This window comes from Ranitomeya imitator, chromosome 5, assembly GCF_032444005.1.
Source record: "Ranitomeya imitator isolate aRanImi1 chromosome 5, aRanImi1.pri, whole genome shotgun sequence".
Taxonomy (NCBI): Eukaryota; Metazoa; Chordata; class Amphibia; order Anura; family Dendrobatidae; genus Ranitomeya; species Ranitomeya imitator.
The window spans coordinates 610,136,886-610,161,432 of NC_091286.1; the positions used below are offsets into that span (position 1 = coordinate 610,136,886).

The 24,547-nt window shown below is 43.2% G+C and overlaps 1 protein-coding gene across 2 annotated transcripts in view; it reads left to right on the forward strand.

Annotated features, from left to right (window-relative positions):
* Window positions 1-24,547, forward strand: part of TRAPPC12 (trafficking protein particle complex subunit 12) — a 148,766-nt gene that overhangs the window by 15,120 nt on the left and 109,099 nt on the right. For both annotated transcript variants that reach the window (XM_069728040.1, XM_069728041.1), the window contains exon 3: window positions 16,424-16,540. In XM_069728040.1, the coding sequence (XP_069584141.1) occupies window positions 16,424-16,540 (117 nt within the window). The remainder of the gene's footprint in view (window positions 1-16,423; window positions 16,541-24,547) is intronic.

Here is a 24,547-nt window from a genome sequence, read left to right on the forward strand (position 1 = left end):
CCGACCCCGCATTTGCGATCGCCGGTAATTAACCGTTTACCGGCCATCGCAAAAAAAAAAAAACCTCGATTTCTTTTTCATTTCTCTGTCCTCCGGCCGGCAGGAGAAGAGCAGTTGGGGCTAAAATTAGGGTTAGGGTTAGGGCTAAATTTAGGGTTAGGGTTGGGGCTAAATTTAGGGTTAGGGTTGGGGCTAGGATTAGGGTTAGGGCTAAATTTAGGGTTGGGGTTAAATTTAGGGTTAGGCTTCTTTCACACTTACGTTGGTACGGGGCCGTCTCAATGCATCGGCCCGACATACCGACGCACGTTGTGAAAATTGTGCACAACGTGGGCATCGGATGTAGTTTTTCAACGCATCCGCTGCCCAATCTAAGTCCTGGGGAGGAGGGGGCGGAGTTACGGCCACGCATGCGCGGTCAGAAATGGCGGATGCGACGTACAAAAAAACGTTACATTGAACATTTTTTTGTGCTGACGGTCCGCCAAAACACTGATCCAGTGCACGACGGACGCGACGTGTGGCCATCCGTCACGATCCGTCGGCAATACAAGTCTATGGGCAAAAAACGCATCCTGCGGGCACATTTGCAGGATCCGTTTCTTCTCCAAAACGACGGATTGCGATGGATGCCAAACGACGCAAGTGTGAAAGTAGCCTTAGGGTTGGGGCTAAAGTTAGGGCTAGGGTTGGGGCTAAATTTAGGGTTAGGGTTGGGGCTAAAATTAGGGTTAGGGCTAGGGCTAAATTTAGGATTAGGGTTGGGGCTAAATTCAGGGTTAGGGTTCTTTCACACTTACGTCGGTACGGGGCCGTCGCAATGCGTCGGCCCGACATACCGACGCACGTTGTGAAAATTGTGCACAACGTGGGCAGCGGATGTAGTTTTTCAACGCATCCGCTGCCCAATCTATGTCCTGGGGAGGAGGGGGCGGAGTTACGGCCACGCATGCGCGGTCAGAAATGGCGGATGCGACATACAAAAAAAGTTTCATTGGACATTTTTGTGCCGACGGTCCGCCAAAACACAACTGATCCAGTGCACGACAGACGCGACGTGTGGCCATCTGTCACGATCCGTCGGCAATACAAGTCTATGGGCAAAAAAACGCATCCTGCGGGCACATTTGCAGGATCCGTTTCTTGTCCAAAACTACGGATTGCGACGGATGCCAAACGACGCAAGTGTGAAAGTAGCCTTAGGGTTAGGGTTGGGGCTAAAGTTAGGGTAAGAGTTGGGATTAGGGTTAGGGTTTGGATTAGGGTTAGGGTTGGCATTAGGGTTACGCTTGGGATTAGGGTTAGGTTTGGGATTAGGGTTAAGGTTAGGGTTGTGATTAGGGGTTTATTGGGATTAGGGTTAGGTTTGAGGTTAGGGTTGAGATTAGGATTAGGGGTGTGTTGGATTTAGGGTTTTGATTAGGGTTATGGTTAGGGTTGACATTAGGGTTGTTTTGGGGTAAGGGTTGTGATTATCGTTAGGGTTAGTGATTAGGATTATGGATCGGGTTGGGATTAGGGTTAGGGGTGTGTTGGGGTTAGGGTTGGAGCTAGAATTGGGGGGTTTCCACTGTTTAGGTACATCAGGGGGTCTCCAAACACAACAGCCAATTTTGCGCTCAAAAAGTCAAATGGTGTTCCCTCCCTTCTGAGCTCTGCCGTGCGCCCAAACAGTGGGTTACCCCCACATATGGGGCATCAGCGTACTCGGGATAAATTGGACAACAACTTCTGGGGTCCAATTTCTCCTGTTACCCTTGTGAAAATAAAAACTTGGGGGCTACAAAATCTTTTTTGTGGAAAAAAAATATGTTTTTTATTTTTATGACTCTGCATTATAAACTTCTGTGAAGCACTTGGGCATTCAAAGTTCTCACCACACATCTAGATAAGTTCCATGGGGGGTCTAGTTTCCAAAATGGGTCACTTGTGGGGGGTTTCCACTGTTTAGGCACATCAGGGGCTCTCCAAACGCGACATAGCGTCCAATCTCAATTCCAGCCAATTTTACATTGAAAAAGTAAAACGGCACTCCTTCTCTTCCAAGCTCTGCGGTGCGCCCAAACAGTGGTTTACCCCCACATATTGGGTATCGACGTACTCAGGAGAAATTGCACAACAACTTTTGTGGTCTAATTTCTCCTGTTACTCTAGTGAAAATAAAAATTTGGGGGCGAAAAGATCATTTCTGTGTAAACAAAAGCGATTTTTTTATTTTTACGGCTCTACGTTATAAACTTCCGTGAAGCAGTTGGGGGTTCAAAGTGCTCACCACACATCTAGATAAGTTCCTTAAGGGGTCTAGTTTCCAAAATGGTGTCACTTGTGGGAAGTTTCCACTGTTTAGGCACATCAGGGGCTCTCTAAACGTGACATGGCGTCCGATCTCAATTCCAGCCAATTCTGCATTGAAAAAGTCAAACGGCGCTCCTTCACTTCTAAGTTCTGCGGTGCACCCAAAAAGTGGTTTACCCCCACATATGGGGTATTGGCGTATTCAGGAGAAATTGCATAACAAAATTTATGGTTACATTTCTGTTTTTACACATGTGAAAATAAAAAAAAAATGGTTCTGAATTAAGATGTTTGCAAAAAAAAGTTATATGTTCATTTTTTCCTTCCACATTGTTTCAGTTCCTGTGAAGCACGTAAAGGGTTAATAAACTTCTTGAATGTGGTTTTGAGCATCTTGAGGGGTGTAGTTTTTAGAATGGTGTCACACTTCATTATTTTTTATCATATAGACCCCTCAAAATGACTTCAAATGTGATGTGGTCCCTAAAAAAAAAAAAAGGTGTTGTAAAAATGAGAAATTGCTGGTCAACTTTTAACCCTTATAACTCCCTAACAAAAAAAAATTGTGTTTCCAAAATTGTGCTGATGTAAAGTAGACATGTGGGAAATGTTATTTATTAACTATTTTTCGTGACATATCTCTCTGATTTAAGGGCATAAAAATACAAAGTTTGAAAATTGCAAAATTTTAAAAATTTTCGCCATATTTCCGTTTTTTTCATCAATAATCGCAAGTAATATCGAAGAAATGTTACCACTAACATGAAGTACAAAATGTCACGAAAAAATAATCTCAGAATCAGCGGGATCCGTTAAAGCGTTCCAGAGTTATAACCTCATAAAGTGACAGTGGTCAGAATTGCAAAAATTGGCCTGGTCATGAAGTACCAAATTGGCTCTGTCACTAAGGGGTTAAATATGGAAGAAAGGTTTTCTCCTAAATCAGAAAGCACCTTTACAGAGGTCGTCCCAATATCTCACATTAATGACCTATCCTTGAGTCATTGATATCAGATCTGTGGGGGTCTGACACCCCGCAATCAGCTGTTATTAGGATGTATACATTGATCAGGGCTGTATATGGCCGCTGCACATCTGCTCCAATTCTAGAGAACGGGCGATTGTGGCATCACAGTAATGGATGTGTCCCGAAAAGCTAATGTATCCATGAAGGAGATGCCGAGACGGAGGCCATACGGGGACATCCATCACACTGGCACCAATATGGTGTCCATGTTGCAGATACATTTTTTTTTTTTTATCATGATCCCATTCGTACAGTAGTGTAGTCTTCTGTGTTATTCTGTACATGATTTCTTAGAGATCTCCTGGGATAATTGTCCCGAGAGAACCAAATGGTCACATTTTTGGGCTAATGAATAGATTTAGTATTTATGTCGCAGCTTTCCTGGCATGCTTGTGAAATATAGAAAAACGTGAGATGTTAGAGCGGCGCCCAAGAGATTTAAAGGACTTTTCTACTATTGTCTAATTAAATGACTAGACAGTACTTCGATTTTTATTTTTTTTACTAGTGGATCACCATACGTACTGCTAGGTTACTAATGTGATCCATCAAGGGACTCCTAGGATTGTTCAAAGCATGTAACACATTCTAGGGGTTGTCCAAGCTCGGGGTCATTCTTTGTGACTGCAGACTTGTGAATCCTCCACAATGCACAGTGTTCGTGCTGTTAGGATTCTCCGGGAGCGGGTGGACACGTGACTTTAAGAAAGATATTTGCATTCATGTAGTCACATGCCGACTAGACATGTGAGGCCTCGCTCAATACGAGTAAATTGAGCAAGGCCGGACACATCTAGTTGGGATGTGGTCGGAAGTATGCAAATCAAGTACTTATGGTCACATGACTGCCGATGCCAGCTCTGGAGAATCCTGATGGCATACATGTGCTGTACTCTTACACGCTCTCTATAATAGGTGCTCGGATCACTGGAGCGCCCGTAGGCTCCCGATTCAGTCAGCTTCTCCGCTCCTGTGCTCCTCCGATGCGGCAGAGGTGACGCTACCTGTGATTACTGTAGGCGTTCAGGGCAGCCATGCAACAATGCTGTAAATCGAGCAGGAGGAGCACAAGGCCTTCAGCAAACAGGGAGGAGGAGGAGCGGAGCTTCTGTTCAACAAGGTAATAAAACCCCTTAAGGGAATCTGTCAGTTGGTTTTATCTATGGAATCTGAAATCAGCATGATGTGGAGACAGAGACCCTGATGTGTCACTTAATGGATTGCTTGGTGTAGTTTTGATAGAATCCCTGTTTAAAAACAAAACCCAAGAAAAAAAAAATGAGCATATACCCTACAGCGAGTAAATAATGAAATAGTAAAAGTACATGTACATAAGATAGGGGACTTGGTTATCACTATTTTGCTATATAAAAAAAAAAAAGTATAAATGCAATCCCACCTCGACAAGGTGTACAGATTGGAACTATCCTAACTTGCCTCTAGAATTAACACCTTAGCATGTATCCAACGACGTCAATGTGAGCAAGGGCTGAGCAGGACAGGGTAGTCCAGCTCAGTTTTTTGATTTTGCTGTACTCTTCTATTTTGTACAAACAGGGACTGTTACCCCCCTTTCTGAGCGAAGTATTTCATCTGTATAGGGTTCCATGGATTGGTGTCTCAGTCAGGCCCTGTTGCTCGGCCCTTATCCACAAGGTATTAATAGTAGAGACAGGGTAGGACTGTCTCGATGGGTTCACCTTGTCATGGTGGGATGGCTTTTAGCATTAACTAAGTCCCTATGTTATTTATTTGTACTATTACTATTTACCGTATTTTTCGGACAGTAAGAGGCACCAGACCATAAGATGCACCTAGGTTTTAGAGATGGAAAATAGCAAAAAATGTGGTCATGACGCACTGTTATGGGGGTACTGCTGTTAACACTGCAACAGGGGTAATGTCCCCCAATTCTGTACTAATATACCCAATCCAGGTATATATAGCCCTAATCCTGGTACACATGGTACCCTTATCCCCATCCTGGTATGCATGGCCCCATCAGAAAAACATTTTAAAAATACCCCATAAACCATTCTACTTACCTTCCCAGCACTTCCTCGCAGCGTCCTGTTCTGGTGCCAGCAGCTGATTTTTGCTTGTAAGTAGCACATGGCAGTGACGTCTTGCGCAACTTGCAAGCCTAGGTCAGATGCTGGAATACTCACTTCTGCCCACGTCCGGGAATATGGGCATGAGGAGCAGTGAATATTCATTCTCTTTAATAGCAGGCACACGTAATTGCCCCGCCGCTGCAGGAACTATAGCTTCCCCTGCAAAAAAAAAATAAATAAACTTAACCAAGCAGTGCGACGGGAACATAAACGTACGGCTCTTGGAATATGTGGACGCAAATGCAAAATTATACTTCATAGCAGAGCCTCAAAAAGAGGACTACAAATCCTCCAAAAATTCAAGAATAAAGCAAATAAAGGGCAGCAGTGCTTACCTGCCCAGATCTCACAACTAAAGTACTCTCAGGATGCAGCAAACCCATGTAGTAAAGATGGCGGCAACACAGGTGCAAAATACTGATGAGACAACCACTCACAGCCTACCAGTTCATGGAGGGGGTGATTGTTTAGTATTCGATTGCACAAAAGCGTCTTGTATAGGGCGCTGGTCACACACAGGTAATGCACAGTGTCTGGCTTACAGCCTATTAGTGATGGCCATACAATCTGTATAGGTGGGCCGCCCAGCACTGTCTAAATGCTTCTCATGAGAACAGACACCCTGGTTTACCAATCTGTTCTCATGGGAGGCATGTAGATAGTGATGGGCAACCCGCCTAGGCTTTCCCGTGATGTGACTTCACCACTAAAGCCAGAGCAGCGGTGTGAAGCCCGTGCCGGACCCAGAGGGGGCGAGGATCTGCTCTTTGTTTTACAGCTTTCCTGAAAGTGGAAAACCCTTTTAATAATTGAGCTGTAGGGTTCCTGTACATTGATGGTTCTATCCTATGACAGAGGGGACTACACTCTCCAACTTTGGGGCTTTTTTCGGCTAGGACTGGGGCAGGCATAGTGCCCTATGTAGGGTCAGCATAGTATAGGGACAGGTCGCCTGTTAGCCAACACTGAACAAATAAATATTGTACCATTTGGCTAATAGGATCCATCCATGGATGCACTGAATACAAAGTCTGAGTCTGCTGTATTCGTGAGGGGAGCCATAGCCTGCCGTCATCAGTGATTGCCCGGCTGCTGTGTATGGGTGTGCACATCAGACGGGGATCACTGCCCTGGTAGTCGGGGGAGGGTCATCCCTATGGTACGCCGGCCTTGTGTCCTGTGTATTCTGGCACCTAGTACTTGTGCTTCCCTTGTGTATTATAGCACAGTTCGGTGACGGATCCGCTTGTTTTCCACATTCAGAGATTTTCCAATGTAGTTCAATGTGAACTCATTTTCTTAACCCCTTAATGACAGCCAATACGCCTTTTAACTGACCTTACATATAAGAGGATAGCCTTCCCATACAGGTGACAATCCAGCATCTGTCGGCTGTACACTATAGCTGACAACTTTCTGCATCAGCCACGATCAGTGTTTGCACCGTCCAAATCTGTTTAACCCCTAAGGCTACTTTCACACTGGCGTTTTTTGCCAGACGTCGCAATGCGTCGCTTATGGCAAAAAACGCATCCTGCAAAGTTGTTTGCAGGATGCGTTTTTGCCCCATAGATTAACATTAGCGACGCATTGCAACGCTTTGCAACACGTCGCAACCGTCGTGCGACGGTTGCGCCGTGTTGGGGCGGACCGCCGGGAGCAAAAAAACGTTAAATGTAAAGTTTTTTGCTCCTGACGGACCGCTTTTTCCGACCGCACATGCGCGGCCGGAACTCCGCCCCTACCTCCCCGCACCTCACAATGGGGCAGCGGATGCGCCGGAGAATGCATCCGCTGCACCCGTTGTGCGGCGCTAACAACGCTAGCGTCGGAATCTAGGCCCGACGCAATGTGACGGGCCGAATTCCGACGCTAGTGTGAAAGTAGCCTTAGATGCTGCTGTAAATAAGTGACTACATCATTATATATGGTTAACAGAGTGTGGGGGCTTCCTCTTTATCCCAATTGGTGCCCTCAGATCATGATTGTGTGGTCCTGATGTTTGCCATGGCAATTCATGACCAAATAGTGGCCTTAGAGTCTGACGGCTGTTGTAACCTGTTCAGACGTTAGAGGCAGGGTGGTAAAAATACACATTTTCATTTCTGTCATACCACTTTGCATTAATTCCTGTAAAGCACCTGAAGGGTTAATAAACTACCTGACTGCAGTTTTTGATATGTCAGGGGCGCTGTTTTTAAAATGGTATCACGTTTGGCGGTTTCCCAATATATGGGACCCCTAAAGTCACTTCAAACATGGATAAGTCCCTAAAAAATAAATTTAGTAAATTTCCTTGAAAAAATGAAAAATTGCTGCTACATTTTTAAACCTCCTAAAATGCTAAAAAAATAAAATAACATTTTACAAATGGTGCTGATGTAAAGCCGACATGTGGGAAATGTTATTTATTAATGGTTTGCTGTGGTATGACTATCTGGATTAAAGGGATAATCATTCAAAGTTTGAAAATTGCTAATTTTTTAACATTTTTCTCAAATTTTTGAAATTTTTTATGAATAAACACAAAACATATTGACCTAAATTTACCATTATCATAAAGTATAATGTGTCACGAAAAAACAATCTCAAAATCACTGGGATTTGTTGAAGCGTTGCAGAGTTATTACCACATAAAGTGACACTGGTCAGATTTAAAAAATTTGTATTCGTCACTAAGGGGTTAAAGGAGTTTTTCCTCCGGAACTGTCACTATCGGTTCATTCATGACCAGGAGCTTGGCGACAGCCCGATCTCCCAGCCTCCTGTCTCATCCTACAAGGTATTGGATCGCATTGGCCATTATTGGATCGCATTGGCCATTATTGGATCACATTGGCCTGTCTCTGCCCTCGTTTTGTCGCCATCAGTCATTCTTTTTTTTTTTTTTAATTCGTTTATTTATTAAACATAGAATAAAATTACAGCATACATATTTGTCCTTGTCATTAATCTGCGTGGTTACATTACAGGGATTGAAAAAGACAGAACATACATATGTCAATCATTTCACATATAGAAAACGTATGTGCTAAATTATGAAAGTCAGAGCATAGGGTTCTTAAACTACAACCAAACTAAGCCTCCAGAACTACTAAGCCGCCACTTAACCAAAGTTGAATACATTATTTATTTTTGTTCCTTTCCCATTGCGCAATATTTGCAGGTCAAAGGACCAGGTAAACCACATTTCTCCCAATTAGTCAGGTCACAGAGTGAGATGAGAGGCGTTCCATCTATCCCAGATTTTGCTGAACTTATACGGGCAGCCCCTATTTTGATAAAGAGTGCGCTCATAGGGGACAACTGCATTTACCAGTTCAATCCAGGACCTAACGGAGGGGGGTGAGTTCCCCATCCACCGCATAGCTAGCAGCTTCCTTGCCAAGAAAAGTGTTTCTCGTAGAAAAATCCCCGTATAGTGTTCCCAGGCCTCCTCGTCCCACACTCCAAACAGGCAAATTAAGGGTTCAAGAGGAATCGGAATTGACAGTATTGAAGTTAATAATGACGTCACCTCCCTCCAGTAGTGAGAGACTATGGGGCACTGCCATATCATGTGTATAAAATCAGCGTCAGGTGAGTGGCAACGCAAACATTCTGACGTCGAGTATCGACCCATCCGACAAAGTCTCAACGGAGTCAAGTATGACTGGTGGATTATATATAATTGGGTCATCTTATTATTGGCTGATGGGGAGACTCTGAGGGGGGATTCCAAAATATCCTCCCATTCCTCATTTTGCAAATCAGGAATAAGCCCCTCCCATTTGCCTCTCACCGAATCCACAACAGAGTTCGTTCCCGCTGATAGCAGATATGTGTATAGGGATGAGATAAGACCCTGAGGGCCCTGGGACTTAAGAATACCTATCAGAGGTAAAGATGAGATGTTACGGTTCATCCCCTCATTCCTGACAAATGACTGAACGGCAGATCTGAGCTGCAGGTATCGAAAAAATTGAGACCTTGGAAGGTCCTACTTATTTTGTAGTTGTTCAAAGGACATAAAAAACCCCTGATCATATAAGTCTCCCATCAAAAGAACCCCGTAGGAAACCCAAAATTTTGTAGATGGGTGATTCACCAGCGTCGGGAAATAACCATTATCCCATAGAGGCATCTCGGCTACAATGTCCCCAAATCCAGTAACTTTTTTAATTTTCTTCCAAGTGGATCGCGCCAATCGAATCATGGGCAACAAACTGGGAGCGCTTATTTTCCCCCATTCCAGAAGACCCAGCGGACATCTAGCACCGACAGAACTAACTAAGTGACTTTCAGAATTAGGGAGATAGTTATGAGGCATCCATTTACATAGTGCTTTAGCCTGTCCCGCCAAATAGTATAAGAAAAAATCTGGCAATGCCGCTCCTCCCTCCTGTTTAGGTCTTTGCAAAGTAGTTAGTTTAAGCTTGGGCCTGCTTTTCACCCACACAAATGAAGTAACGTGAGAATTTAAACTGGTAAAGAAGAATTTTGGTACAGTTACTGCACTATGTTGAAGACAATAGTTGAATTTAGAGAGCAAAATAATTTTTATGAGATTAATGCGGCCTGCTACGGACAATGGAAGCTTACTCCAAGATGCAAATTTCAATTTAGTGTATTCCAACAGGGGGAGAACATTGAGCTGTAGATCTGACCCACTGCGCTGGGACATGTAAATACCCAGGTACTTAACCCCTTTACCCCCCCAAGGGTGGTTTGCACGTTAATGACCGGGCCAATTTTTACAATTCTGACCACTGTCCCTTTGTGAGGTTATAACTCTGGAACGCTTCAACGGATCCCAGTGATTCTGACATTGTTTTCTCGTGACATATTGTACTTCATGACAATGGTAAAAATTCTTTGATAGTACCTGCGTTTATTTGTGAAAAAAAACGGAAATTTGGCGAAAATTATGAAAATTTCGCAATTTTCCAACTTTGAATTTTTATGCAATTAAATCACAGAGATATGTCACACAAAATACTTAATAAGTAACATTTCCCACATGTCTACTTTACATCAGCACAATTTTGGAAGCAAAATTTTTTTTGTTAGGGAGTTATAAGGGTTAAAAGTTGACCAGCAATTTCTCATTTCTACAACACCATTTTTTTTTAGGGACCACATCTCATTTGAAGTCATTTTGAGGGGTCTATATGATAGAAAATACCCAAGTGTGACACCATTCTAAAAACTACACCCCTCAAGGTGCTCAAAACCATATTCAAGAAGTTTATTAACCCTTCTGGTGCTTCACAGAAATTTTCTGAATGTTTAAATAAAAATGAACATTTAACTTTTTTTCACAAAAAATGTAATTCAGCTCCAATTTGTTTGATTTTACCAAGGGTAACAGGAGAAAATGGACCCCAAACATTGTTGTACAATTTGTCCTGAGTTCGACAATACTCCACATGTGGGGGTAAACCACTGTTTGGGCGCATGGCAGAGCTCGGAAGCGAAAGAGCGCCATTTGACTTTTCAATGCAAAATTGACTGGAATTGAGATGGGACGCCATGTTTCGTTTGGAGAGCCCCTGATGTGCCTAAACATTGAAACCCCCCCACAACTGACACCATTTTGGAAAGTATACCCCGTAAGGAACTTATCTAGCGGTGTGGTGAGCACTTTGACCCACCAAGTGCTTCACAGAAGTTTATACTGTAGAACCGTAAAAATAAAAAATCTTTTTTTCACAAAAATTAACTTTCCGCCCCCAATTTTTTATTTTTCCAAGGGTAAGAGAAGTAATTGGACCCCAAAAGTTGTTGTACAATTTGTCCTGAGTACGCTGATACCCCATATGTGGGGGTAAACCACTGTTTGGGCGGATGGGAGAGCTCGGAAGTGAAGGAGCGCCGTTTGACTTTTCAATGCAAAATTGACAGGAATTGAGATGGGACGCCATGTTGCGTTTGGAGAGCCCCTGATGTGCCTAAACATTGGAACCCCTCACAAGTGACACCATTTTGGAAAGTAGACCCCCTAAGCAACTTATCTAGAGGTGTGGTGAGCACTTTGACCCACCAAGTGCTTCACAGAAGTTTATAATGCAGAGCCGTAAAAATAAAACAAAAAATTTTTCCCACAAAAATTATTTTTTTAGCCCCCAGTTTTGTATTTTCCCGAGGGTAACAGGAGAAAGTGGACCCCAAAATTTGTTGCCCAATTTGTCCTGAGTGCGATGATACACCATATGTGGGGGGAACCACTGTTTGGGCGCATGGGAGGGTTCGGAAGGGAAGGAGTGCCATTTGAATGCAGACTTAGATGGAATGGTCTGCAGGTGTCACATTGCGTTTGCAGAGCCCCTAATGTACCTAAACAGTAGAAACCCCCCACAAGTGACACCATTTTGGAAAGTAGACCCCCTAAGGAACTTATCTACATGTGTCGTGAGCACTTTGACCCACCAAGGGCTTCACAGAAGTTTATAATGGAGAGCCGTAAAAATAAAACAAAAAATTTTTCCCACAAAAATTATTTTTTAGCCTCCAGTTTTGTATTTTCCCGAGGGTAACAGGAGAAATTGGACCCCAAAAGTTGTTGTCCAATTTGTCCTGAGTACGCTGATACCCCATATGTTGGGGGGAACCACCGTTTGGGCGCATGGGAGGGCTCGGAAGGGAAGGAGTGCCATTTGGAATGCAGACTTAGATGGAATGGTCTGCAGGCGTCACATTGCGTTTGCAGAACCCCTAATGTACCTAAACAGTAGAAATCCCCCACAAGTGACCCCATATTGGAAACTAGACCCCCCCATGGAACTTATCTAGATGTGTTGTGAGAACTTTGAACCCCCAAGTGTTTCACTACAGTTTATAACGCAGAGCCGTGAAAATAAAAAATCTTTTTTTTCCCACAAAAATTATTTTTTAGCCCCCAATTTTGTATTTTCCCAAGGGTAACAGGAGAAATTGGACCCCAAAAGTTGTTGTCCTATTTGTCCTGAGTACACTGATACCCCATATGTTGGGGTAAACCCCTGTTTGGGCACACTGGAGAGCTCGGAAGGGAAGAAGCAATGTTTTACTTTTTCAACACAGAATTGGCTGGAATTGAGATCGGACGCCATGTCGCGTTTGGAGAGCCCCTGCTGTGCCTAAACAGTGGAAACCCCCCAATTATAACTGAAACCCTAATCCAAACACACCCCTAACCCTAATCCCAACAGTAACCCTAACCACACCTCTAACCCTGACACACCCCTAATCCCAACCCTATTCCCAACTGTAAATGTAATCTAAACCCTAACCGTAACTTTAGCCCCAACCCTAACTGTAGCTTTAACCCTAACCCTAGCCCTAACCCTAACCCTAGCCCTAACCCTAGCCCTAACCCTAATGGAAAAATGGAAATAAATACATTTTTTTAATTTTTCCCTAACTAAGGGGGTGATGAAGGGGGGTTTGATTTACTTTTATAGCGGGTTTTTTAGCGGATTTTTATGATTGGCAGCCGTCACACACTGAAAGACGCTTTTTATTGCAAAAAATATTTTTTGCGTTACCACATTTTGAGAGCTATAATTTTTCCATATTTTGGTTCACAGAGTCATGTGAGGTCTTGTTTTTTGCGGGACGAGTTGACGTTTTTATTGGTAACATTTTCGGGCACGTTACATTTTTTGATCGCTTTTTATTCCGATTTTTGTGAGGCAGAATGACCAAAAACCAGCTATTCATGAATTTCTTTTGGGGGAGGCGTTTATACCGTTCCGCGTTTGGTAAAATTGATCAATCAGTTTTATTCTTCGGGTCAGTACGATTACAGCGACACCTCATTTATATCATTTTTTTATGTTTTGGCGCTTTTATACGATAAAAACTATTTTATAGAAAAAATAATTATTTTTGCATCGCTTTATTCTCAGGACTATAACTTTTTTTTTTTTTTGCTGATGATGCTGTATGGCGGCTCGTTTTTTGCGGGACAAGATGACGCTTTCAGCGGTATCATAGTTATTTATATCTGTCTTTTTGATCGCGTGTTATTCCACTTTTTGTTCGGCGGTATGATAATAAAGCGTTGTTTTTTGCCTCGTTTTTTTTTCTTACGGTGTTTACTGAAGGGGTTAACTAGTGGGCCAGTTTTATAGGTCGGGCCGTTACGGACACGGCGATACTAAATATGTGTACTTTTATTGGTTTTTTTTTTTATTTAGATAAAGAAATGTATTTAGGGGAATAATATATATATTTTTTTTTTTTCATTATTTAGGAATATTTTTTTTTTTTTTTTTTTTTTTACACATTTTGAAAATTTTTTTTTTAACTTTTTCACATCCCAGGGGGGGACATCACAGATCAGTGATCTGACCGTGTGCACAGCACTCTGTCAGATCACCGATCTGAGAGCAGTGCAGGCTGCTTCACAGTGCCTGCTCTGAGCAGGCTCTGTGAAGCCACCTCCCTCCCTGCAGGACCCGGATCCGCGGCCATCTTGGATCCGGGCCTGGAACAAGCAGGGAGGGAGGTAAGACCCTCGCAGCAACGCGATCACATCGCGTTTCTGCGGGGGGCTCAGGGAAGCCCGCAGGGAGCCCCCTCCCTGCGCGATGCTTCCCTGCACCGCCGGCACATCGCGATCATGTTTGATCGCGGTGTGCCGGGGGTTAATGTGCCGGGAGCGGTCCGTGACCACTCCTGGCACATAGTGCCGGATGTCAGCTGCGATAGGCAGCTGACACTCGGCCGCGCTCCCCCCATGAGCGCCGCCGATCGCGCTGGACGTACTATCCCGTCCGTGGTCATGGGGGCCCACCCCACCTCGACGGGATAGTACGTCCGATGTCAGAAAGGGGTTAAATTTAGACACTATGGGCAGTAAAGAAAGAGTATTAAGATTGGGTGCTGGGAGTTGAGATAGAGGTAATAGGGCAGATTTATCCCAATTAATATATAGGCCTGAGAACCCACTAAATTTATTTATGGTAGCAATTATTTTTGGCAACGTTTCTTCTGCCCTATCCATGAATATTATCATATCATCAGCATATAAACCAATGATGTCGGTGCGGTCCGCTATTTTAATACCATCAATACCAGGGGTTGAGCGCAAACGCACAGCCAATGCCTCTATTGCTAGAGCAAATAGGGCCGAAGAGAGGGGACACCCTTGACGGGTTCCCCTATATAGTGAAAAAGGTTCAGACATAGAGCCGTTGACAACTATACGGGCCTTGGGTTTCAGATACAACACACCAACCCATTTCAAAAATTTCTCCCCAAAGCCATATTTCTGCAGACAAGTGGACAAAAAGGGCCATTCAAGTGTGTCGAACGCCTTGGCTGCGTCCAGCGACGCCAATGCCCAGGCATTGTCTGGTAACAAAGAACTGTACTGAATCACCGACTGGATCCGTCTAATATTTATAAAGGTGCTCTTACCGGGCATAAAGCCAGTTTGATCTGGATGTATAATATCTAGTATAATGGAGTTCAACCTGGTAGCCAGTATCTTAGCAAGGATCTTGTAATCCACGTTTACCAGGGATATGGGACGATAGGATCCGCATTCCAAAGGATCTTTCCCCTCCTTCTTAAGTACAATAATATGTGCCTCATAAAAAGTATCAGGTAGACACCCTCCCTTCCATATCTCTTTAAATACTTTCAATAAAAGCGGAGCCAGTATCCCCTGGTATCTCCTATACAACTCTACAGGGAAGCCGTCTGGCCCAGGGGCCTTCCCAGAGGCCATATCTGTTATAGCTTGCTCCACTTCCTCCAGGGTAAATTCAGCGTCCATAAAGGTCTGCTGGGCGGAACTCAGCACAGGGAATGTTATATCGGACAAATATCCCAGACAATCGGAAACACTGAAACCGCTCTTAGATTCATACAGCCCCTTATAATAGTTAGAAAAACATTGAAGTATTCCCTCAGTGGTGGAATTCAGTGAGCCGTCCAGTGAGCGAATTTGTAATATCATGTTAGATGTGTTGTGTTGACGCACCAAGTAGGCCAGAAATTTCCCCGCCTGATTCCCCATTTCAAAGTACGATTGTCGCGTAAAAAACAACTTATGCTTAGACTTGGTGTCTATGTGTTGGGCGTATAGTCTTTGCAGAGTCAACCACTCAACCCTATTATCATTAGTCTGGTCAGCTGTATATGTTGCCTCAGCATTTCTCAAACGTTGTTCAATCTCGTCGTCCTCCCTCGATGTTACCCTTTTAATATATGAGATTGTAGAAGACAGACAGCCCCTTAGATATGCCTTAAGTGTATCCCAAAATAAATTAATATTCTGAAGTTTTGAGTGGGACTGAATGAAGCAGTTCAGCTGGTCAACTGTCCTATCGTCCGAATCCATTAGTGTAAGCCAAAAGGGATTCAATTTCCATACTCTACCATTATTTAATGTCCCAAACACAAGTTTAAGAATAATCGGACTGTGGTCTGAGGTCCCTCTATTACCGTGTTCCACACTATCCACCCACCGCACTAGGTCGCCGGATCCGAAGATATAATCTATGCGAGAGAGGGAGCTTCTAGTGGATGAGTGGCAGGTATATCCCCTCTCCCCGGGGCGATGCATCCTCCATAGATCTATCCAGCCGCTACCTTCCATGAACAGTGCCAACTGAGTCGGGGTCGAGGAAGAAGAAGAAGACAAAGGTTCCCCAGGCGACCCATCTCCCAATCGCATTCTATCTAAATTACTGTCCATAACTAAGTTGAAGTCACCCATACAAATAACATGTGCGTCTGGGTAGCTTAATGCAAAGCTCATGGCCATCTTAAGTACTGAAGTGTTAGCCGGGGGGGGGGGGGGGGTTATATATGCATAATATGACATTCGCGGGAGTTAATTAGTGCATGGACAAAAACAAAACGTCCACCATCAGTCATTCTTGGTGGCCTCTTGGCATCATGTCTTTGCTGCTGTCTACATAGTATCACATATTTTGGAGGAATCTTCAACGAGCCATAGGTTAGGATTGGTTTTAATGTTGTGTGTATGCTGAACATGTTTCTCCTGTTTCAGGGTGATGCGGTCCGGGAACTTATGCTGCGCTTCTTGGGGGAACAAGCTGCCATGAAAAGACAGGTCCTCACCGCAAATTCTGTAGAACAGACGTTTTTGGGGCTGAAACAGCTTCTTGTAAGTATGTGGCTCGTTGGGACTGGTGGCTCAGGAGACAGCAGGTCTTTGGAGCTTATTGACGTACTTTTATGTGCTGATGGGGTGTCATTTGCCGCCTAAGAATACGCATGTACATTATGCCTCACTTATCCCTGCAGGTTAACCCTGCAAATGCCACGGATGCCATTGCAACTACGGCATGTAGGGAGTTTGACAAACAGCCTTCTTTCTGTCAGTCTATAGCAGTGTTTTATCAAAGGGATTGACACAACTTCCCACAACTTCATGTGGGATTAATAAATGTTGAAAAAAATAATCTGTGAAGAATATGGGCATAGGGGTCTTCTGCAGCCTCTTGTCATGCCAACCCATCGGTGCCCTGCGATCATGTGTCAGGGGCGCCAACGGATTGGGTTTATAACACTTTCGGCTTGCGCGAGTTACATGCCACTGTCAGATTGTCAGTGGCATTTATCATATTAACCGCCGCAGTTGGATCGCTGTTCCACCCATGGCTGTTGGGGGCATGTGACAGCTTATCAAATCAGCTGTCTTGTGCATGAAAAGATGCGGCTCAGCGCCAGAGTCCGCATCAAAGAGGGAGAAGCAACCTATGACATATCTATACTAGGAATGAGCGAAAGCTTCAGATAACTCCTTATCCGAATAGCTATAGCGCCGCAGCTGCATGTGTCGCGGGCTGTGTGACACTCACAACACGTGTATGGGGAGCCTGTTTGTTGGACTCTCCATTTCTGAGATATGGTCTCCTCTTCTATGTATATACGGTAAATCTAGTCTATTTATCCAAAGGGGCGTGGTCATTAACGCTTCTCTGTGGGAATCTTCTTGAGGACCATGCAGAGTTGGCTAATAAAAATAGATTTATATATAGGGAAGAAGGGCTATATCTCAGGAACGGAGGGGAGCGGGACCAAAAGGAAGACAACACCAGATGCTGGAGAACAGCTGGTGTCGGACTCCTGGCACTACTAGGTGCTATATCAACCCCCTATGGCGAACCATACACAATAAGCCCCACCCACTGTCACAAATGGGAGGGGTCAGGAGACAATGAACGTCTTTTTTTTTTTTTTTTTCAAGATTCTCTGAAGATCAGTACGATAAATTTGCCCAACTGAAATTTGCATTAAAAAAAAGTTTAATATTGGAACACGTTTTTTATGTATTTTAGACAAGTTCTTTACTTTATTGACAACAAAGTCTGGCATTGAGTAAAGCAAGTGTTGTTTTATAGAAAGGGACATTTAAAAAAAAAAAAAAATTTAAAACTTTAGGTGAAAATCTCTTGCAGAGAGTAATCTCAGTTTACACCGAGTTTTTGGCTTAAACGCTGTAAACATGCGCAGATTTCTCATTCAGCCTAAGCCGTGTGATCAACTGGGCAGATTTCAGCACTAGATAATCTAACCTCACACGGGTTCTTTATTCTCACACACAGGAACTGTTCTGGGGTGCACTTGTAGTTTTTTCACCAAATTCAGGAAATCATAGCTGTTTGTCCATGATTATATTAAAAATGTTGCATCAATCAAGCCATTTTTGCATGAACAGTGCAGTGTAGAGTATTGATTGCATACATTTACTGCGGGTGAAATAAGGATTGAACACATCAGCAATTTTCTAAGGGAATATATTTCTAACGATGCTGTTGACATGAAATTCTTACCAGAAGTCAGTAACAACCCATCCAATCCACAAAGGCAAAGAAACCAAACCATAGATGTCCATAAATTATGGGTAATATGATATCAGCTGGTTCAACTGATGGCCTATAAAAAGGTGTTTCATTACCAAGAAACATCTCATTATAGATAATACCAGTGAACTGTCTTAAGACCTTTTGATACCTTATTGTTGCAAAGCATACTGATGGCATTGGTTACACAAGAATTTCTAAAGTGAAGATTCCAGTAAGTATTGTTGTGGCAATGATCCGGAAGTGAAAAGAACATAATTTCATCAAATTGGCCATGACCAGGTGCTCCCCGCAAGATTTCAGACAGTGGAGTGAAAGAAATTATCAGAAGAGTTGTCGAAGACCCATGGACCATCAGTGCAGAGATACAGAAAGTCCTGGAATCGGCATGTACAGTATTAAAGCAAACTTTAAGTAATGCACTCATTCTCCATGGCCTGTATGCACGCTCACCACTAAAGACTCCATTGCTCAACAAAAAGCATGTTAAAGTGCATTTACAGTTTGCTCAACAACATTAAGACAAGCCTGTAAAATTCTAGGAAAAAATAGTCTGGTTGGATGAGACCAAAATTGAATTCTTTGGATGCCATAACACACACCTTGGTTGGAGGCCAAAAGGCACTGCATGCCACCGCAAAACCTTTATTCTAACATTTAAGTTTTGTGGTGGGAACATCATGGTGTGGGGCGGTTTTCCAGCATGCGGCACTGACAAACGTCTTATAATTGAAGACCGGATGAATGGACAAATGTACCGACACATTCTTTATAAAAATCTGCTGCCATCTACCAGGATGATGAAGATGAAATGAGGATGGACATTTCAGCAAGACAATGATCTCAAACACACAGCCAAGGAAACTCTCAATTGGTTTCAGAGAGAAAATAAAGCTGCTGGAATGGCTGAACCAGTCACCTGATGTGAATCCAATGGAAGATCTTTGAAAGGAACAAAAGCTCAGAGTTCATAGAAGGAGCCCACAGAAGCTTCAGGATTTGGAAAGTGTTTGTGTGGAAGAATGGGGCAGAATCACACCTGAGCAATGTATGCAACTAGTTTCTCCATACTGGAGGCATCTTGAAGCTGTCATCACTAACAATGGCTTTTGTATGAAGTATTACATTTCACTAAGCGTGTTCAGTTCTTTTTCCCCTGTGTCATTTCTCATTATTACACATAATTTATGGACATCTATGATTTGATTTCTTTGCCTGTGTGGATTGGTTGGGTTGTTACTGACAACCCTATTTACTAAGAAAATTGGTGACGTGTTGAACACTTATATCACCCGCTGTACGAATAGATAAGCAGATAGGATGTTTGCAGAAATAATCTAAAGTGGTGAAAAATAGTCTCGCCACATGGGCCCACGTACCGATCATGGAGTTACCGTGATGTAATGTTTCTAGTGAGATATATTCCGAAACGTGTGATCAGGGGAGCACAACCTTTTCTCGTCCCCTGGTCACTTAGGCATACTGAATTAATTCTAAGGGCTCCAGTAAAACCGAAAGCATTAGTTTGATTTTGTTCATTTATAAAATATGTAATTAAAGGGAAGGTGCCATCAAAAAAATTTTTTTTTCAGAAATTGTAAAAATGTATACAATTAACCCCTTTCTGCCATTAGACGTACTATTGCGTCCATGTGGGGTGGGCTTTACTTCCCAAGGACGCAATAGTACGTCATAGGCGATCGGCAGCGCTCACGGGGGGAGGGCCGCCGATCGCGGCCGGGTGTCAGCTGTTTATCGCAGCTGACATCCGGCACTATGTGCCAGGACCTGTCACGGACCGCCCCCGGCACATTAACCCCCGGCACACCGCGATCAAAGATGATCGCGATGTGCCGGCGGTACAGGGAAGCACCGCGCAGGGAGGGGGCTCCCTGCGGGCTTCCCTGAGCCCCCCGCAGCAACGCGATGTGATCGCGTTGCTGCGAGGGTCTCACCTCCCTCCCTGCTCCCTCCAGCCCCGGATCCAAGATGGCCGCGGATCCGGGTCCTGCAGGGAGGGAGGTGGCTTCACAGAGCCTGCTCAGAGCAGGCACTGTGAAGGCTGCAGCGCTGCATGTCAGATCAGTGATCTGACAGAGTGCTGTGCAAACTGTCAGATCACTGATCTGTGATGTCCCCCCCTGGGACAAAGTAAAAAAGTAAAAAAAAAAAATTTCAAATGTGTAAAAAAAAATTTAAAAAAATATTCCAAAATAATGAAAAAAAAAATAAAAATATTATTCCCATAAATACATTTCTTTATCTAAATAAAAAAAAAAAAACAATAAAAGTACACATATTTAGTATCGCCGCGTCCGTAACGGCCCGACCTATAAAACTGGCCCACTAGTTAACCCCTTCAGTAAACACCGTAAGAAAAAAAAAAAAAAAACGAGGCAAAAAACAACTCTTTATTATCATACCGCCGAACAAAAAGTGGAATAACACGCGATCAAAAAGACAGCTATAACTAACCATGGTACCGCTGAAAACGTCATCTTGTCCCGCAAAAAACGAGCCGCCATACAGCATCATCAGCAAAAAAAAAAAAAAGTTATAGTCCTGAGAATAAAGCGATGCAAAAATAATTATTTTTTCTATAAAATAGTTTTTATCGTATAAAAGCGCCAAAACATAAAAAAATGATATAAATGAGGTGTCGCTGTAATCGTACTGACCCGAAGAATAAAACTGCTTCATCAATTTTACCAAACGCGGAACGGTATAAACGCCTCCCCCAAAAGAAATTCATGAATAGCTGGTTTTTGGTCATTCTGCCTCACAAAAATCGGAATAAAAAGCGATCAAAAAATGTCACGTGCCCGAAAATGTTACCAATAAAAACATCAACTCGTCCCGCAAAAACCAAGACCTCACATGACTCTGGACCAGAATATAGAAAAATTATAGCTCTCAAAATGTGGTAACGCAAAAAATATTTTTTGCAATAAAAAGCGTCTTTCAGTGTGTGACGGCTGCCAATCATAAAAATCCGCTAAAAAACCCACTATAAAAGTAAATCAAACCCCCCTTCATCACCCCCTTAGTTAGGGAAAAATTAAAAAAATGTATTTATTTCCATTTTCCCATTAGGGCTAGGGTTAGAGTTAGGGCTAGGGTTAGGGCTAGGGTTAGGGCTAGGGTTAGGGCTAGGGTTAGGGTTAGGGCTAGGGTTAGGGCTAGGGTTAGGGTTAGGGCTAGGGTTAGGGCTAGGGTTAGGGCTAGGGTTAGGATTAGGGTTAGGGCTAGGGTTAGGGCTAGGGCTACAGTTTGGGTTGGGGCTAAAGTTACAGTTAGGGTTTCGATTACATTTACGGTTGGGAATAGGGTTGGGATTAGGGTTAGGGGTGTGTCAGGGTTAGAGGTGTGGTTAGGGTTACTGTTGGGATTAGGGTTAGGGATGTGTTTGGATTAGGGTTTCAGTTATAATTGGGGGGTTTCCACTGTTTAGGCACATCAGGGGCTCTCCAAACGCGACATGGCGTCCGATCTCAATTCCAGCCAATTCTGCGTTGAAAAAGTAAAACAGTGCTTCTTCCCTTCCGAGCTCTCCCGTGTGCCCAAACAGGGGTTTACCCCAACATATGGGGTATCAGCGTACTCAGGACAAATAGGACAACAACTTTTGGGGTCCAATTTCTCCTGCTACCCTTGGGAAAATACAAAACTCGGGGCTAAAACATATTTTTTGTGGGAAAAAAAAAGATTTTTTATTTTCACGGCTCTGCGTTATAAACTGTAGTGAAACACTTGGGGGTTCAAAGTTCTCACAACACATCTAGATTAGTTCCCTGGGGGGTCTAGTTTCCAATATGGGGTCACTTGTGGGGGGTTTCTACTGTTTAGGTACATTAGGGGTTCTGCAAACGCAATGTGACGTCTGCAGACCATTCCATCTAAGTCTGCATTCCAAATGGCGCTCCTTCTCTTCCGAGCTCTGCCATGCGCTCAAACGTTGGTTTCCCCCAACATACGGGGTATCGGCGTACTCAGGACAAATTGGACAACAACTTTTGGGGTCGAATTTCTCCTCTTACCCTCGGGAAAATACAAAACTGGGGGCTAAAAAATAATTTTGGGGGGAAAGATTTTTTTTTTTTAATTTTCACGGCTCTGCGTTACAAACTGTAGTGAAACACTTGGGGGTTCAAAGCTATCACAACACATCTAGATGAGTTCCTTAGGGGGTCTAGTTTCCAAAATGGTGTCACTTGTGGAAGGTTTCTACTGTTTAGGTACATTAGGGGCTCTGCAAATGCAATGTGACACCTGCAGACCATTCCATCTAAGTCCTCATTCCAAATGGAGCTCCTTCCCTTCCGAGCCCTCCCATGCACCCAAACAGTGGTTCCCCCCCACATATGGGGTATCAGCGCACTCAGGACAAATTGGACAACAAATTGTGGGGTCGAATTTCTCCTTTTACCCTCGGGAAAATACAAAACTGGGGGCTAAAAAATAATTTTTGTGGGAAAAAATTTTTGTTTTATTTTTACGGCTCTCCATTATAAACTTCTGTGAAGCCCTTGGTGGGTCAAAGCGCTCAGCACACATCTAGATAAGTTCCTTAGGGGGTCTACTTTCCAAAATGGTGTCACTTGTGGGGGGTTTCTACTGTTTAGGTACATTAGGGGCTCTGCAAACGCAATGTGACACCTGCAGACCATTCCATCTAAGTCTGCATTCAAATGGCACTCCTTCCCTTCTGAGCCCTCCCATGTGCCCAAACAGTGGTTCCCCCCACATATGGTGTATCATCGCACTCAGGACAAATTGGGCAACAAATTTTGGGGTCCAATTTCTCCTGTTACCCTCAGGAAAATACAAAACTGGGGGCTAAAAAAATAATTTTTGTGGGAAAAAAATGTTGTTTTATTTTTACGGCTCTGCATTATAAACTTCTGTGAAGCACTTGGTGGGTCAAAGTGCTCACCACACCTCTAGATAAGTTCCTTAGGGGGTCTACTTTCCAAAATGGTGTCATTTGTGGGGGGTTTCAATGTTTAGGCACATCAGTGGCTCTTCAAACGCAACATGGCGTCCCATCTCAATTCCTGTCAATTTTGCTTTGAAAAGTCAAACGGCGCTCCTTCCCTTCCGAGCTCTCCCATCCACCCAAACAGTGGTTTACCCCCACATATGGGGTATCCGCGTACTCAGGACAAATTGTACAACAACTTTTGGGGTCCAATTTCTTCTCTTACCCTTGGGAAAATAAAAAATTGGGGGCAAAAAGATAATTTTTGTGAAAAAATATGATTTTTTATTTTTACGGTTCTACATTATAAACTTCTGTGAAGCACTTGGTGGGTCAAAGTGCTCACCACACCTCTAGATAAGTTCCTTAGGGGGTCTACTTTCCAAAATGGTGTCACTTGTGGGGGGTTTCAATGTTTAGCCACATCAGTGGCTCTCCAAACGAAACATGGCGTCCCATCTCAATTCCAGTCAATTTTGCATTGAAAAGTCAAATGGCACTCCTTCGCTTCCGAGCTCTGCCATGCACCCAAACAGTGGTTTACCCCCACATGTGGGGTATTGGCATACTCAGGACAAATTGTACAACAATGTTTGGGGTCCATTTTCTCCTGTTACCCTTGGTAAAATAAAACAAATTGGAGCTGAATTACATTTTTTGTGAAAAAAAGTTAAATGTTCATTTTTATTTAAACATTCAAAAAATTCGTGTGAAGCACCAGAAGGGTTAATTAACTTCTTGAATATGGTTTTGAGCACCTTGAGGGGTGTAGTTTTTAGAATGGTGTCACACTTGGGTATTTTCTATCATATAGACCCCTCAAAATGACTTCAAATGAGATGTGGTCCCTAAAATAAAATGGTGTTGTAGAAATGAGAAATTGCTGGTCAACTTTTAACCCTTATAACTCCCTAACAAAAAAAAATTTTGGTTCCAAAATTGTGCTGATGTAAAGTAGACATGGGGGAAATGTTATTTATTAAGTATTTTGTGTGACATATCTCTGTGATTTAATTGCATAAAAATTCAAAGTTGGAAAATTGCGAAATTTTCATAATTTTCGCCAAATTTCCGTTTTTTTCACAAATAAACGCAGGTACTATCAAATAATTTTTACCATTGTCATGAAGTACAATATGTCACGAGAAAACAATGTCAGAATCACCAGGATCCATTGAAGCGTTCCAGAGTTATAACCTCATAAAGGGACAGTGGTCAGAATTGTAAAAATTGGCCCGGTCATTAACGTGCAAACCACCCGTGGGGGTAAAGGGGTTAATGATTACATTTTCTTAAAAAATATTATCATTTGTTTATAATTTAGTAA